Source organism: Geotrypetes seraphini, chromosome 3 (genome assembly GCF_902459505.1).
Source record: "Geotrypetes seraphini chromosome 3, aGeoSer1.1, whole genome shotgun sequence".
Classification (NCBI taxonomy): Eukaryota; Metazoa; Chordata; class Amphibia; order Gymnophiona; family Dermophiidae; genus Geotrypetes; species Geotrypetes seraphini.
Window position 1 is genome coordinate 198453954 of NC_047086.1, and position 16573 is coordinate 198470526.

General features: G+C 42.1%; 1 protein-coding gene across 1 annotated transcript in view; it reads left to right on the forward strand.

Moving 5' to 3' along the window:
- The first annotated feature begins 1887 nt into the window (after positions 1-1887).
- The window catches only part of LOC117357622 (keratin, type II cytoskeletal 5-like), a 31570-nt gene continuing 16884 nt past the window's right edge, over positions 1888-16573 (forward strand). The window contains exons 1-6 of the mRNA XM_033938462.1: positions 1888-2452; positions 5042-5265; positions 8630-8690; positions 8916-9011; positions 10327-10491; positions 14285-14410. Of these exons, the coding sequence (XP_033794353.1) occupies positions 1976-2452; positions 5042-5265; positions 8630-8690; positions 8916-9011; positions 10327-10491; positions 14285-14410 (1149 nt within the window). The 5' untranslated portion in view covers positions 1888-1975. The remainder of the gene's footprint in view (positions 2453-5041; positions 5266-8629; positions 8691-8915; positions 9012-10326; positions 10492-14284; positions 14411-16573) is intronic.

Genomic DNA, 16573 nt, shown 5'->3' on the forward strand with positions numbered 1-16573 from the left:
GTGCCTTATTCTGGCCCTGCCCTTGGCAAGGCCAGAATAAGTTCTACAGGGCTTTGCCAGAGGTATTCAGGATTCATGGGGGTCAGGATTAACAACTGTCTGACTTTCCTGATTCCACAGATGGCTAACATGTCTGGACATTTTACAGAGTTAAAAACCTTTATCTGCAGATCCTCCAGTTCTCCTCCTTACATGAACCAGACTGCTCTGATTGCTTTCAAATATGTAACATAGATTATGGGTAGCAGCCAGCCAATGCAAAATTACTAAGGCAGGAACAGTAGAAGACAGCAACACGTATAAGCACATGTAGCCGCACAAACATGCCAGCCAACACACATACGAAAAGGGTTAGCAGCACATTTGAGAGAGGTTCATTCTCGTGGCATGCATATACAGTAAGTAACCCATTGGGAGAAATTGCAGAGACAAACATACGAGATGCACGGACACAAAACGGATAAACAATAAAGAGATATGCACATAAACACAGATAATGCAGATACAAACTCAGAAAAGTGTGTGTGATTGTACATACTCATGCAGAACTGCAAAGAATTCCATGAGCCATGCTCTGCAGGCTGTCACCACTTTTTCAGATGTATGGACCTAAATGTATGGTTTTTCTACCTAGATACAGTATTCTAAACATGGGACACTGCCTGGGAATACCAGGTGCTGTAGGCTGAGGGAGGGGCCTATGTTGGGCAACAGCGACATAGTGGAGCCACACACTGCGCGGGAGAAGGCAATGGCAAACCACTCCTGTACCCTGCCGTGAAACATCAGAGGCTGGATTCCTCACTGTGCGTGTTGCCATGAGTCGGTGGCTGACTCGGTGACATGATCCATCCATCATTTTAAACATGCTTATTCTCCCTATTATTGCTAAATTACTACTACTTATCATTTCTATAGCATTGCTAGACATATACAGCGTTATATATTAAACATGTAAGAGACAATGCCTACTCAGTAGAGCTTACAATCTAATAAAACAGACAAACAGGATAAGTAAGGGTTAAGAAATTTCTCACAGATGGAATTATAAGACAGACATGGGTACTTTATAAGTGAGTGGGCGTTAGGAATTAAGCCTGGTTTATAAAAACAGATCACTCTAGAATGAAAAGTAGTCATTTTCTTTTGTTTTTGATCATAGCTGCTTTGTTCATCCATCACAGAGCCGTGCTACAAGGTCTCTCATACTATGATGGGTTTAGCGCCTGCAGGGTTTCTACTAAAATGTTGCCAGTCAAGAAATACCAAACCGTTTGCCTCAGACTTTTATCCTACACTAACTGACCAGCCTGATTCTGTCCTTTGAAAACTACCAATGAGCTCTCCTGCCACAGGAGAACTGACTGTATGACCAGAAGGCATTCTACCGACCACAGGGACCTGTTTGACCTCTCTGGCAACTTTGCTTTTCAGAAATGTCAAAGTGAAACGAGACAAATTCAATGCATGCTACAAGGCAGGTAAAATTATATGCACTTGGTAAAGATTTGCAAAGAAAGTTATGCATATTGAATAGATTTTTGTGGTGAAAATATGTCATACTCTTGCATTCGATAAGAAGCAAAGTAACGAAGACAAAGATTAGAGCAAATCCATGAAGAGTTCAATGGCATATTTACTAATCTGCACCACACAAAGGTATGATTAATAACACCACCATTCTCTTTCTTTAAAATGAATCTTGAAATCAAACACATTTTTTATTTCATACTTTCTAGAGGTGTGTTAGCAGGCTGCTCAGTTTGCTAGAAGGCATGCCAAGCCCATAAGTGTAAGTTGATCTCCATAATCCATTGAGACCAAGCCCAGTTTTTCGAGCAAATAAAAGGAGAAGCCCGGGCACTTTTGGAGGGGTTTAGTCTCCTTCATTCTTTGCTCTGATCCTGCTTACCACAGCTTTTCTTATCTTTCTTTTTTAGTTTCTCGTCTTCCTGGGAAAACTCCTAACAACACAATGAATAGATCCAAGGGCTTTAGTTCTAGTTCCAGTGTAGCGGTTGGGGGCCGCTCTGGCTTTGGTTCAGGTGCTTCTATATCTCGGGGTGGAACTAAATTTAGTCAAGGGAATGTTAGCTCTTGGAGCCTCCATGATCTAGGGGGATCCAAAAAAATTTCTGTTGCTGTGGCTGGTAATGCCCCAAGTGGATTTGCTAATAGAGGGTCCAGTTACGGTGCAGGTAGCGGGTTTGGTGCTGGCGGATTTGGTGGAGCAGGTGGAGCTGGTGGATTTGGGTTTGGGGGAGGACTTGGGTTTGGAGGTGGTCCTGGGTTTCCAGTTTGTCCACCTGGTGGTATCCAAGAAGTTACCATCAACCAGAGTTTACTGGTACCTCTCAACTTGGAGATAGATCCCGCAGTCCAGAAGGTGAAACTTGAAGAGAGAGAACAAATCAAGACTCTCAACAATAAGTTTGCCTCTTTCATTGATAAGGTAAGTTTCTGAACCTAAGTAGTCCATGGCAAGAAGTGTTATGCGATGATATATCTTATTGTATGACATTTCATCTTTTAATAAATGGGGCAAAAACTGATTGATTTTGCATTCTCCAACATATCTTTTATGCTATGCAAATGTTCCTCCTTTGCAAGTGCTAATTTAACTCGTATCAATAACATAGAAAGCTATCTCAGGTGTGTCTTGTAAATATTATTTTTAAAATATAGCTTCTTTGTATGTTGTAATGTCTAACATTGAACTAGTGGGAATTATCAAACATTGTGTATTTGAGCTTCGTAGGTCCCTTCTATGGATCTCATGAACTAGAGACCTAAAGTCTCAGAAACCCAAATATAATAGTCTCTTGTAAAAAATATTATAACCTGCAGGTTTAAAAAATCCCAGGTTCTCCAAGACTAGCATGACTAGTGGCATTCTGTCAATTTTAAATTGGGAGGTATCCATGTCGAGTTTAGCCTATTCAAGTCCTCTCGTCAAGGTCATTCTATGAATGGAATAATGAAATGGGCGTGTCGCTCATCTTACAAACGACTGGGTGCGTTAGGACGGAAAAAAGAACTGTGATGTTTTACGGGTCCTTTTACTAAGGTGCAGGAGCCGATTTAACATGCGCTAATCGATGTAGCGTGCGCTAAACGCTAACACGTCCATAGAATACGATGGGCGCGTTAGCATTTAGTGCGCGCTAAATCGATTAGCGTGCCTTTGTAAAAGAAGGGGTTAGTGTTATAAATAAACTTTGCTCCATTTCTGTTACTTTTAAAACCAGCTGGCAATTAGAACTTGTAGTAAGAAAGAACAGCAAAATTGGGTTTTTTTTAAACTCTAAAGGTATCCATGAAGAAGCGTCTCTGCATCTGTCTTTCAATGTTCTCTTGGGTTTGAAAACTTTAGGAGAGTTTTCTTTCTGATGAGTGACAACCCGTAATCAGGAGATCAGAAGCGTTTATTATTTTATGCAATCAGTGCTCCTGCAAATATAATTTAGGGAACCTTCTCCCAAAGTTCCTTAAGATTTGCAGTTAACATGGCATAATGTGGAATGTTACATGGTGTTAACCGCATATGTATTGCAGCAATTAGTGGAGGTTGTTTAGAGCAGTGTTCTTCAATGTTTTGACACCTGTGGACTGGCGGAAATAAAATAATTATTTTGTGGACCGGCACCGGTCCATGAACTGGTGGTTGAACACTGGACTAAGTCGTGGGCCAGACCCCGCCCATCTCCACCCCAGACCTCATCCCCATAATAGTACTAATTGTAACACCATTTTTTCCATTCATTTTTCATATATACGCACAATATAATCTTATTAACAATACATAATGGTTAACCACAAAATTAAACTACACAAAGCACACTGTATGCTTCTCAACATTCATTCCTACCAGAACACAGATAACCCCTATGCAAATACAGGACCAAAAACTAAAAGTACTAATATATACAAACAAACCCTAAGATGCAAGACTCTGAACTCTAGAGAAATAGAAACAAATGCATTTCTTCCTGAACAGTACAAAATACAGACAGCAGATTTAAATCCTCAACAATGACACAATTCAATCACTAAATTCAAAACTAAAATCATTCCCCCCTACCTTTGTTGTCTCCCTCCCTCCATGCTGTACCTTAGCTTCTGGCCTGCTCCCGCCTGATCGTTTTATGCCGCCCCCGATATTATCTTCGGGCCGGCTCCCTCTTCCTCATTGCCGCAGTACACAAAGCTCCGGGCAGCGGCTCCTTGCGTGTCCCGCGCCTCATTTGGAAGCCTTCCTTCTGACGTTGCAATGTCAGAGAGAAGGCTTCCGGTTCAGGTGTAGGACGCGTGTAGGAGCCGCTGCCCTTGGCTTTATGCACTGCGGCACTGAGAAAGAGGGAGCCGGCACGAAGATAACACCATAAGCATAAGAACATAAGCAGTGCTTCTGCTGGGTCAGACCAGAGGTCCATCATGCCCAGCAGTCCGCTCCCGCGGCGACCCATCAGGTCCATGACCTGTAAGCGATTCTTTATATCCTTCCATCCCTTTTATCCTTCTTTATCCATATCCTTCTACTGTACCCTTCTTTATCCTATATCCCTACATCGATCACACCATGGACCGGCGGCTGAAGAAGACTATCTCGAGCCCGATGTATGTGCCTGCCCTGTGGACCAGCAGGAAATTTCTGCAGACTGGCACCGGTCCACAGACTGGCGGTTGAAGAACATTGGTTTATAGCTTTGTCTTCATTAATCTCAGTTCCCATTAATGAGCGGTACCCTCTTCCAGTTAATGCAGGAGCACTTACCACCTCCTATTTAGGAAGAACTAAACATCCTCTGTCTGCCCATGTCCTCTCTCCGCCCAAATTGCCACCTGAGTGAAAAATTCTGAAAAATTCGCTAATGCATGGTTTAAGAAGCATAAATGGGCAAACTACCACAAAACGTCTTAATGAGGTCACATACTAGCCTATTTCCATGCCTTAACTTCATGTTAAGTGCTTAAGTAGTTTAGTAAAAGACCCCTTAAGTAACCGAAGCATTATTTTGTCTATGGGATGTTTTTCTTCCAGGTTCGATTCCTTGAGCAACAGAACAAGGTACTTGAGACCAAATGGAACTTGTTGAAAGAACAGGGGGGTCAGACAACTACCTCCAGCAGGAACAAGCTCGAGCCCATCTTTGAGGCTTACATAGCCAACTTGCGAAAGCAACTGGATTGTCTACACAGTGACAAAAATCGCTTGGATGGAGAACTGAGGAACATGCAGGATCTCGTTGAGGATTTCAAGACCAAGTATGTGAAAATCCAAAGTGTGTAGAACTCTGTATTGCTTAAAATACTAGCACATGAAATCCAAACAATTTAGATTCCTAAAGAAACTACATGATGCGTTTGCTACATTAACTGTGGTACCCCAAAGTATCACAGGGTGAAATTAAGTGCAATTACTACTATTACTATTAATTATTTCCAGAGTGTTATTAGACGTATGTAGCACTATACAGAGGCACGAAGGAGACAGTCGATGCTCAAAATAGCTTACAATCTAAACAGTCAAGACAGACAAACAGGATTCCAAGTTTGGGGTACAATTAGGAGGATGGTTAATCTGCTGGCTAGGGTGGTGAGCAGAGGGCAATGGGGAGTAGGGTTATGAAGTGAAGGCTATCTCAAAAAGGTGTGTTTTCAGCCTACCTGTGAACAAGGGAAGGGGCATGAAGTATGGCTTGGATAGTTTATTCTAGGCATACAGGGCAGCGAGATGAAAAGAACAAAGTCTGCAATTGGCAGTGGAGGAGTAGGGTACTGATAAAGCAATTTCTCTGAGGAACGGAGTTCTCAGGGAGGTGTATAAGGAGAGATGAGAGATACTGAGGGGCTACAGAATGAGCACACTTGTAGGTAAGGAATAGGAGTTTGAATTGTATGTGAAGGCGGATAGGAAGCCAGTGAAGCGATTTGAGGAGAGAGGTAACATGAATGTAGCAAGGTTGGCAAAAGATAAGTCGTGCAGCAGAGTTTTGCACAGATTGCAGGGGGGGAGAGGTGGTTCAATGGGAGACCTGTTAGAAGTAAATTGCAGTAGTCTTACGTGTGAGGTTACAAGGATGTGAACAAGGGTCCGGCTAGTGTGCTCAGAGAGGAAGAGGTAAATTTTGGTGATGTGTACAGATAGAAGCAACAGGCTTTGGCAGTCTGTTGGATGTGTGTAAAAAATGAGAGGTCGGAGTCAAAGAGAGGTTTTAGGAAGAAAGAAGAGCAGCTCAGTCTTGGACATGTTTAGTTTCAGGACTTCCAGGCAGCAATGTCAGCCAAACAGACTGAAGCTTTTTCTGGGATTTTAGGTGAAATCTTGGGTGTAGATAGGTATATCTGGGAATCATAAGCCTACTGGAAGCCGTAGGAGGAGATCAGGGCACCAAGGGAAAATATGTAGAGAAAAACAAGGTCCTAAAACAGAACCCTGCTAGTGGAATAGCAGCAGCCAGCAGAGGAGGATCCACCAGTGCATACACTAAAGGTGTGACGGGAGAGGTAGGAGGCAAACCAGGAGAGGACAGATTCACGGAATCCAAGCAAGGACAGTGCATCAAGGAGTAAGCAGTGATTAACAGTAAAGCAGCAGACAGGTCAAGAAGGACGAGGACTGAGTAAAGGCCCTTAGTTCTGGCCAGGAAAAGGTCACTGCAGAGTTTGGTATGGGCAGTCTCTGTGGAGTGCAGTGGGCAAAAGTCAGATTGTAGAGCACAGGTGTCAAAGTCGGTCCTCGAGGGCCAGAATCCAGTCGGGTTTTCAGGATTTCCCCAATGAATCTGCATGAGATCTATTTGCATTCACTGCTTTCAATGCATATTCATTGGGGAAATCCAGAAAACCCGACTGGATTCCGGCCCTCGAGGAGGGACTTTGACACCCCTGTTGTAGAGGATCAAGAGTCAGTTGAGATGAAAGGAAGTCAAGGCAGCGATGGAGGACAGCATGCTAGAGGGAGATAGGGTGATGGTTGGAGAGGAAGGTGGGGTCCAGCGAGGATTTTTGAGAAGTGGCTTGACCAATGCATGTTTGAAGGCATTGGCGACAGTTGCAGTGGAAATGGATAGGTTGAGGATATGACAGATATCAGGGATAACAGTATATGAGATGGGGTGAAGTAGAGGGGTGGGAATATAACTTGGTCAATGAGCTGTGAGAAAGGTGTGCTGTGCTTTGTTTAGAATCTTTTCTAAAGATGGCCAAAATGATCTCAGTTTAGGGTCACAGTCCTAAGGCCAGCTCATCATGCTGAAATTTCCTACTAAATAAGGTTTGTTGGTTTACAACTGTGGCTTGAGTTAAATAAGTTGCATATATTGTACAAAAATTAGAATGCCCTAATTCCAGCCACTTGGTTCTTCTTAATGAACATGTATGAGCCGGTTAATATCATGCATTTTCATTTTCAAAAGGCATTTGGCAAAGTACCTCATGAAAGACTTCTGAGGAAATTAGAAAGTCATGGGGTAGGAGGTAATATCCTATTATGGATTCAGAACTGGTTGAAAGAGAGAAAACAGAAAGTAGGTTTAAATCAGGGGTAGGGAACTCCAGTCCTCGAGAGCCGTAGTCCAGTTGGGTTTTCAGGATTTCCCCAATGAATATGCATGAGATCTATTTGCATGCACTGCTTTCAATGCATATTCATTGGGGAAATCCTGAAAACCCAACTGGAATACGGCTCTCGAGGACCGAAGTTCCCTACCCCTGGTTTAAATGGTTAATATTCACAAAGAAGAAGGGTAAATAGTGGGGTTCTATAATTACTCTAAATAACCTCTGCACAGCTAGAAATCATATATCCATTCAAACCAAGCTGTGAATAAATCACTAGACTCAAACTGGCAGCGTGTAACAATCGTTAGATGAGGAAAAGCCTCAGAACCCCATTAGGGAAGAACTCTTCTCTAACTAGAGAGGGTAAGTAATGTCATCGGCTCAAAAACCTCCTCTCTCCTGTGTTATAGCTGATGTTTGAATATACATTGATGAGACAACTTCTTTAGTATTGTTAGTTGCTGAACTTTGCTTTTGCTAACAGCAACTAAATATGGTCCTTGGGGCCACAGTCTGTTCAGGTTTTCCACAATGAATATGCATGAGATCTATTTGCATAAAATGAAGGCAGGAAACATAAATAGATCTCATTTAAACATGAGACAGCACTCCCTAGCAATTCAGCATCAGTGACAAATCTTGCCATTGTGTCAACTGAGAACTAATGTTTCACAAACCCTCAATAGAACACAACCCAAGAAGGATCAGGCAGGAGCTCACTGCACAAGAAAGAATATTTTCCAGACTGGAACATCTTAATCCACAGTGAAAAAGGAAACACTAGACCACACTTAGACAAAATATTAGATTATTTTTAACACACCAGACAGCTATTTCCAACCCTGTCCTGGAGGACCACCAGCCAATCAGGTTTTCAGGATAGCCCTAATAAATATCCATGGGGTAGATATGCATGCAAATCTCTCTCATGCATATTCATTACGGCTATCCTGAAAACCTGACTGGCTGGTGGTCCTCTAGGACAAGGTTAGGAACCACTGATTTATGGAATCCATCTCTTGAAGAGACAAACAATAACCAAACACTATCTCCCATTTCTCGAAAGATATGAAGATGAGATCAATAAGAGAACAACTGCCGAGAACGAGTTTGTGTTGCTGAAGAAGGTGAGTTCTGTTGATATAAATGATAAATACAATCATTAATCAAGCATAATAAATCAAACCAAATGCAATCATTATAAATACAACTGAAAGTACAGTAAACGATTGTACACACACAGAAAAGAAGAATGCCTGGATTATAAAGCTAACTGATTAACTATACTGCTTATTTCTTCCATAAAGAGAACAGAGAACTTACACAGCTCTGTATTAATGTCTATGTTTCAGGATGTGGATGCAGCCTACATGAACAAAGTGGAACTGGAGGGAAAGCTGGACGCCCTGACAGATGAAATCAACTTCTTAACATCTCTCTATCAATATGTAAATACTTTCTTTATGCTAATAAATATCATTAAAACTTGTGCTTCAGGAATGTACATGTGATGTCAACTACATTACTACCATGACTAGAGTTAACAATTTTTGATAAAGAGAATCCTTCTACCTGGTCTTCCCCTTACCTCTCTCTCACCTTTCCCCCTACCCTTACTAGCCTTTCCCCTGCATGGTTTCTTCAGTAGGTGGAAAAAAATATGCGCAATGTTGAACACCATGCGTACTTTCACCTACAGACAGGATAGTCAAAAATCAAAATCTCAGTTTCCTCTAATGTTGTTTTACCTGAAGCTATGGTCTTTGATTATTGTCATAGTTAAAACCAAGCCTAAATGATATAGCTGGAGTGAGCTTTGACATCAGTTTCAGAGGTTAGGAAGTTAGGCCAATGCCAGGCAGACGCCTATGATCTGGGTCCTGGAAATAGCATAAAACAGATCAGGCTCAAGGCTGGAGGGGCTTCAGTGGCAGCTCCAGTAGTGGAGAAGTAGGCAGACTTCTATAGTCTGTGCCCCAAAATTGGCAGGGAGAGATAGAAATTAAGTATACCAGTGTTTGATCGCAATGAACTTGAACCTGTACGGAGTGCCAGTTCCAATTCTGGCCACTTTGTTGGACTGACTCAAGTCAGGGGCATAGCCACAGGACAGCAGCGGGAGTAACGTTAATTGCACACCATTTCCTGCTACACGACCAGTATCATGACATGTCATGTTAATACCGTAACAGCAGGAGATAAACTGCAAATAAATGCTTCTGCTGTTGGCGTGAGAGGGGGGAGTGGCCAGAAGGAGGAGATATCGCAGTAAAATGACTCCCAAACCCTTAGATTATATTGGATGTACTGTTAGGTGGGAATTTTTTTGTATTAGTTGAATATTTCCCTATTTTGTTTATATACCCTTGATCTTAAATAAAATGGATCTTATTTTATCAGAACTTGAACCTACAATGATGTATTGGAAGGTGTGGCTCATTGGTAGAGCTACTGCCTCTGTACCCAGAGGTTGTGAGGTCAAAACCCAGAGATTGTGAGATCAAATCCCACTGCTTTGAATGCCAAAGGCAGTATTCAAGTCCCTTTCCTCATCTTTAGAAAATATTACTCTTAATAGACTAAAAAAGCATAATCCATGCTACTGTCCCTTCATAACATTTGCCATGCTCTAAAACATTAGAATATATACAATTGTTAAAAGTTTGGGATTTTTCAGCAAATGTTTATTTGCAACAAAAAGCTGTTAAGAGATGAGGGAGCCTAGCAAATACATATAATGGTATATTTGTGTGTGATTTGCAGGAACTTGGAAACTTGCAGAACCAAATTGCCGATACATCTGTCATTCTTTCAATGGACAACAACCGCGCCCTGGATCTGGATAGTATTATCGACGAGGTCAGGGTTCAGTATGAGGAGATCGCGAAGAGAAGTCGGGCTGAAGCCCAAGATCTATACCAAAACAAGGTAACTAGGAGGACAAGTAAAGAAAGTTCTCTCACACACACATTCATACTCACACTCACACTCTGCTGGCTTACAGAGTACTCTGCCACAGCAAATGAACACTGCAATTTTATCAAGCTGTGCTAAAGGTTTTTAGCAAAAGTCGGCATGGTAAATGCTCCGACGCTAATAGAACTCCTCACTGGCCCACGCTAAAAACCTGTAGCACAGCTTGATAAGGGAGGGGGGAGGGGTAAATTAAGTATTAATTCAATAAAAAGATATCCCCTGATATTATTTTTCATTTCTTGACTTTATTTCTAGAGTAATCATGACAAAGATGTATTTTACAGCTGAATTAATATATAATAATTTAATAATATATAATATAGGAAATTATAATATAATATAGGAAATTATAATATAATATAGGAAATTATAATATAATAATATAGGAAATTATCCAAGAACCCAGATTTCTAAATGAATTAAGGATGATACCTGGGAATAAGCAACAGGATCCGAGGGATATTTCCAAATGCCCTAGACTGGAAACTATCAGCTAGGATGCTGGATGCCATTGAAAACATCCCACTCTCCATAGCAAGTTTTATGTCCTTAATACATAAGGCGGAAACAGTACAGCCTAAGAATTTATACACATTAACACAGTGATGACATCAGAAAATAACTTTCTATTCCTCTTTGAACACTCAAAATATCTATATGCTATTTAATACGCAATTTATATATAAAAATTGAGAGCCTTAAATTTCCTACAATATACCTCCATATAGTCCAGCTGCAACTAATTGCAAAATGATTTACAAGCTGTGGTAGAGGTTTCTTCCGAGGGGCGGTGAGGCAAATGCTCTGACGCTCACGGAATTCCTATGAGCCTTGGAGAATTTACCTCTACCAAGGCTTTGTAAAAAGGAGCCCTTAGGTATTTGCTGGAGATCATCAAAGGCCTGTAGGTGCAACATGTGAGAAGTTCAAACAATGGGGGAAATTCTATAAAGTGGTACTTAAATGTAGACAAAAAAGCATGCTTAGCGCCAGTTCTGTAACAGCATTAAGGTGCACCTCATCTGTTAGAATAGTAGCACAAAGCTTTTTAGACATGCCAAAATGTAGGCATAGTAGTTTATGCCAGGCATAAGCTGATGTGCCTAAGCTCATCTTGCGATATGCACATATCATGCTATCTGTGCATTGGTAGGTGGAACACCCATGACAACACACCCTGGTACAGGCCCATTTGCAGTCATGTACCATGGGGCTCATTTTCAAAAAAGATAGACGTCCAAAAGACAGCATAAACTGGCACTTGGACGTCTTACTAGTCAAGACGTCCAAGTGGGCATTTTCAAAACCGACTTTCTGGACATCTAGCTGGACTTCTTAGCCACTGCACATCCAGAGTAGAAATGGGCATTGGTAAGCATGCCATGGGCAGGGAATGGGTGGGCTTGGCCTTGGATGTCCTGCAGCTACAATCAAACCTTTCCCAGGATGTCCTTCCTAGATGGAACTTAGATGTTTTCAACTAGACCTGTTTGAGAAGCATCTAAGTGCCAAAAGGGTACCCAAACTGACCAGCTGACCACTGGGGGATTAAGTAATGAGCCCCATACACCCCCACAGTGGTCACTGACCCCCTCCCACTCCAAAAAATTTGAATGAGACAGTAAATACCTGGCTTTAGAACAGCAGCACTTGGTATGGGAAAGCCTTGTAGAGCATCACACAAGTGTCTTAAGTAATCAGGTGGGTAGGCTAGTGAACCAGAGAGGAGGAGCCAGGCCCATAAGAAACTCTAACCACAATATTAATAGCGGAAAGTGTGAGCCCACCAAAACCCTACTATACTGCCAGTAACAAGGGAGAATATGTGATAGAGGAGAGAATCCTACAAAACAGACCTGGACACACTTTGCAAGGGAACAGAAAAGTTTTACTTATTGGTACACAAGCCCTGCCTGTTCCTCACAGTCACAGGGAACAAAATAAATGTCTTATGGTTAGCAGCTGGCATGCCCCAAACGCAAAGTCAACAGTCTTATATCTTACAGCCAGGGCTGGTTCTAGCCAGACCCTGGAATCAAATTCATAACTCCATAGTAGATTATTTCAGCCAGCCATTTACCGAAGGTATGTCACACCAAGGTTTCTTTCTCAGCAACCCATTCCGGAAGGTGAGGACTTCCCAAGGCTTGTATCAGCCTACAGCTAGGGAAGCTTGCTATCTCTCTCAGGGACCGCTCTTCTTAGTGAATCAGTCTAGGTAGAAATACCTCCTTCGTGTGAGTCCCACCCGTGTGACTCAGCACTAAGCTCCATGGTCCAGTACATGCTAGGACCTGTAGTTCCACATTTGATTAGCGCCTCCGGCTAGCCAGTGGCATGTTTGCTGTATTATTGGGGGAAAACCCCTTACTCTTTCACACTGTTGTATAGGTGCCACCTGCAGCCATAAGGGCTATTGGGATGATGGACAAGGGAGCTTGGGGGGGAATTTTGGAGAGCTCACTATACATTATAAGGGGGTTATGGTGAGATATGTGAAGTTCACAGTACTTCTGGCACTGTTTATGCTAAGTTCACCCAATGTTCTGTTGGCATGTCTGAGTGGCCAGTCCATTAGAAAGTTGGCCCCTCCCAAATGGGTTTCATTTGGACGTTTTCAATGTGGATGGTATTGTGTTTGAAAATGGGGAATAAAGTTAGACGTCCTGACATCCAACTAGGAGATTAAAAAATTAAAAATAAAAAAATTGGACATCCAGCATTTTCGACAATGGACTCTTCTGGAAGTCCAATTTTGGACATTTTGTGGGAAACATCCAAAGTCGGACTTAGACTTCCTATCAAAAATGCCCCCGCATGCAACTAGCATGCCAATATCATATAACAGCACCTAGCACATACATGCATAAATGTCAATTTATGATGTCATACACATGCCTATTCTATAGATTAGTCTGCACAATTGGCCCCAGATTCTGTAAACATCATCTATATTGGCTAGTGCCTATAAAACGGTGCCGGCAGTGTGTTAACCACATTGAGCAGAATTCTAGTTACCAGCGCCCAAGAAAAAACGTAGGTGCCGGTAATGTAGGCCAGGGTTTTAAAAGGCCTACATTTCTGGCGCCCGTTTTTTTTTTTTGAGAATCGTGCATAGTGGCTCCTAGTGACGCCTGAGGTAATTTCTGCCCTAAATACCCCTACTTTGATCTTAGATGCCGCTAGGCGTCATGCTATGGACGCGATCCCAGTGTCTACCCTGGTAGGTGCCTGCCAGCACTTACTGTTTTTTAATAAGTTTGGAATCAATTTTAAATGGCACGGTCATTTACCACACTGATTAGAGCTGATTAATGCAATTAAGTTAGACACTGGCAGGGGCCTACTGGTGCCTAACTTTCAGCACTGTTAGTGCCTACATTTAAGCCCTCTATGTGTTTAAAATATGACTCTAAAAACAGGTAAACAGACTTCTAGGAAGTGCTTAAATAAGTCAGGGGTTGGAGGAGAGAAAACAGTGGATGAGATGAGGCGTGGGGGGTCTGCGATGTTGTTATCATTATCAGGGTCAAGCGTATTTTTAGGTGTTAACACGGGGCTGTGTTGGATAAATATTTGAGGAGCATTGCCTTAAAGCTATCACCTCATTCTTGCGCTTTAGCAGATGAGAAATTGCATCCTTGAACTAAGAAGAAGAGTTGTGGCTACAAAGTTGACAAGTAGGTTGGATGCATATTTTCATGCCTACCATGATGTTTCTTTCTGTCTCGTTTGCGACCACCAGTTCCAGGAATTGCAGCTACAAGCCGGGCATCATGGGGACAGTCTGAAGAACACCAAGACTGAGATTGCAGAGCTCAACCGCACGATCCAGAGGCTGCGGGCTGAGATCGAAAATGTGAAAAAACAGGTAATGTATGCCTTTTCCGTGTTCACAAAGGATATGTAAAAACTCAATTTTTTGCTTTGGGGTGCTCTTTCCCTGTCTCACAAACTCTTCCTTGTTAATTCTATAGCAAGAAGGGACTAAATTCAATGAAAGTTTTCAAGAACCATGGTGAATTCCTGCAAGAAAATAAAATGCACTTACCCCTCCCTTTTACTAAGCCGTGGTAGAGGTTTCTACCGTGGCCTGGAGTGCTAAATGCTTCGATGCTCATAGAATTCCTAGGAGTATCAGAGTATTTAGACCCCACCCATCCCCCCCGGGCCGCAGTAGAACCCTCTATCATGTCTTAGTAAAAGAGGACCTTAATGGCAAATTGTAGTGCTATTTAACAAGCATACAATGTGAAACCAGCAAGTCACTGAAATAATCTGTCTTAGTAAACTTAAAAAAGACTAAGGCTCCTTTTATTAAGGTGTGCTAGTAGTTTTAGCGCGCGCTTAGCGCATGCTACAATGCCGCACACGCTAACTCCTCCATAGAGCTTGCGTTAGTATTTTTTGTTTAGCGCGTGGTTTGCGCGCTAAAAACGCCAGTGTACTTTAGTAAAAGGAGCCCTAAGAAGTGGGGAAATGTATCAAACTTTAGCTCTAGCACACAGGTGTCGAAGTCGGTCCTCGAGGGCCGCAATCCAGTCGGGTTTTCAGAATTTCCCCAATGAATATGCATTGAAAGCAGTGCATGCACATAGATCTCATGCATATTCATTGGGGAAATCCTGAAAACCCGACTGGATTGCGGCCCTCGAGGATCGACTTTGACACCCCTGTCTAGCACATTGTCTCTAGTTTTACCCATGAATAAAATTCCAGAATTTTCAAAGATCAAAGTGCTGGGGTATTTTTTTTCTAGAACAAAAACTTTGATCGATGTGTTACAGAAAGTAAGTCTATTTGTGAACAATCCACAAGAATGTAAACGCTGCTGTTCTCCTTGGGAGCCATTTACAGTAAATGGGTTGCAGTTTCAAATGAGGTAAAGCTCTTCTTTGAATCCAAACTACCCTGATAATATACAACTTCGGTCAAGGTTTTTTAAACAGCAGCAGCAGTAGGTAAAAAAAATCCATATGTTCAGTGCTGGTATCTGGATACTAGTGCTGCCCGATTCAGGTAAAAATATTTCGATTCGATTTGGCCTATTGAACTGATTTTTCGATTTGATTCACTTTTCCTGCCCATTCGGGCATTTTTTTTTTCAAATGGCCTGGTGGGTTTATTTTTGCAGCCTCTTCACCTACCCTACTCCATTTGCTCTCTCCAACACCATACCAGTGCTGTGGTGTAAACAAAACAAAACAAAAAAAGGCTTTTTCTCTTTCTGTTAGGTCCTAGCTCATGGTCGCTATCTAACACCAGCTCTGGCAGGATACACATTTCAAATCTGACATATTGTAATCAAAATACAGAAAGTAAAATTATTTTTTTCTACCTTTTGTTGTCTGGTCATTTTATTATTCAAATCATTTTGGTCCCAGGCTCTGGTTTCTGTTTGTCTGCTGTTAATTCACTCACCAAGGTCTCCTGCCTATTTGATGCTTTCTTCTTTCTCCATGCTCACCATTCATGTTTCGTCTCTGTACCTTCTCTTCCCCTGAACTTCGGTCTGACACTAAGGACTCCTTTTACAAAGGTGTGCTAGCATTTTTAACGCACGCACTGGATTAGCGCTCACTAGCCGAAAATTTACTGCCTACTCAAAAGGAGGCGGTAGCGGCTAGCGCACGTGGCAATTTAGCACGTGCTATTCCACATGTTAAGGCCCTAGCGCGGCTTAGTAAAAGGAGCCCTAAGTGAGACAGCCATTGTCATCTTGCTTACCTGTATATGGATTTTATTGTTGGTTTGTTGTAATCATTTGGGACTCCTGATGCGGACACTTTAGCCGAAACATGGTCCGTGTCACATCCATGATTTGAACCTATGAGTCCATGATTTGAACCTATTATATGCCATATGTATGTGTGACTGTTTAAGACTACGGATTTTATTTGTTATTAATAAAGAGGATTTTGAAGACCAGGCATGCTCTGCTCCCTCTCTTGGATTTTTCTTCTCTTCCTCTGCCATATCCAACATTTCTATTTCTTTCCCACTGTCTACCATCTCCATCTCTCTCTCTCTCTGC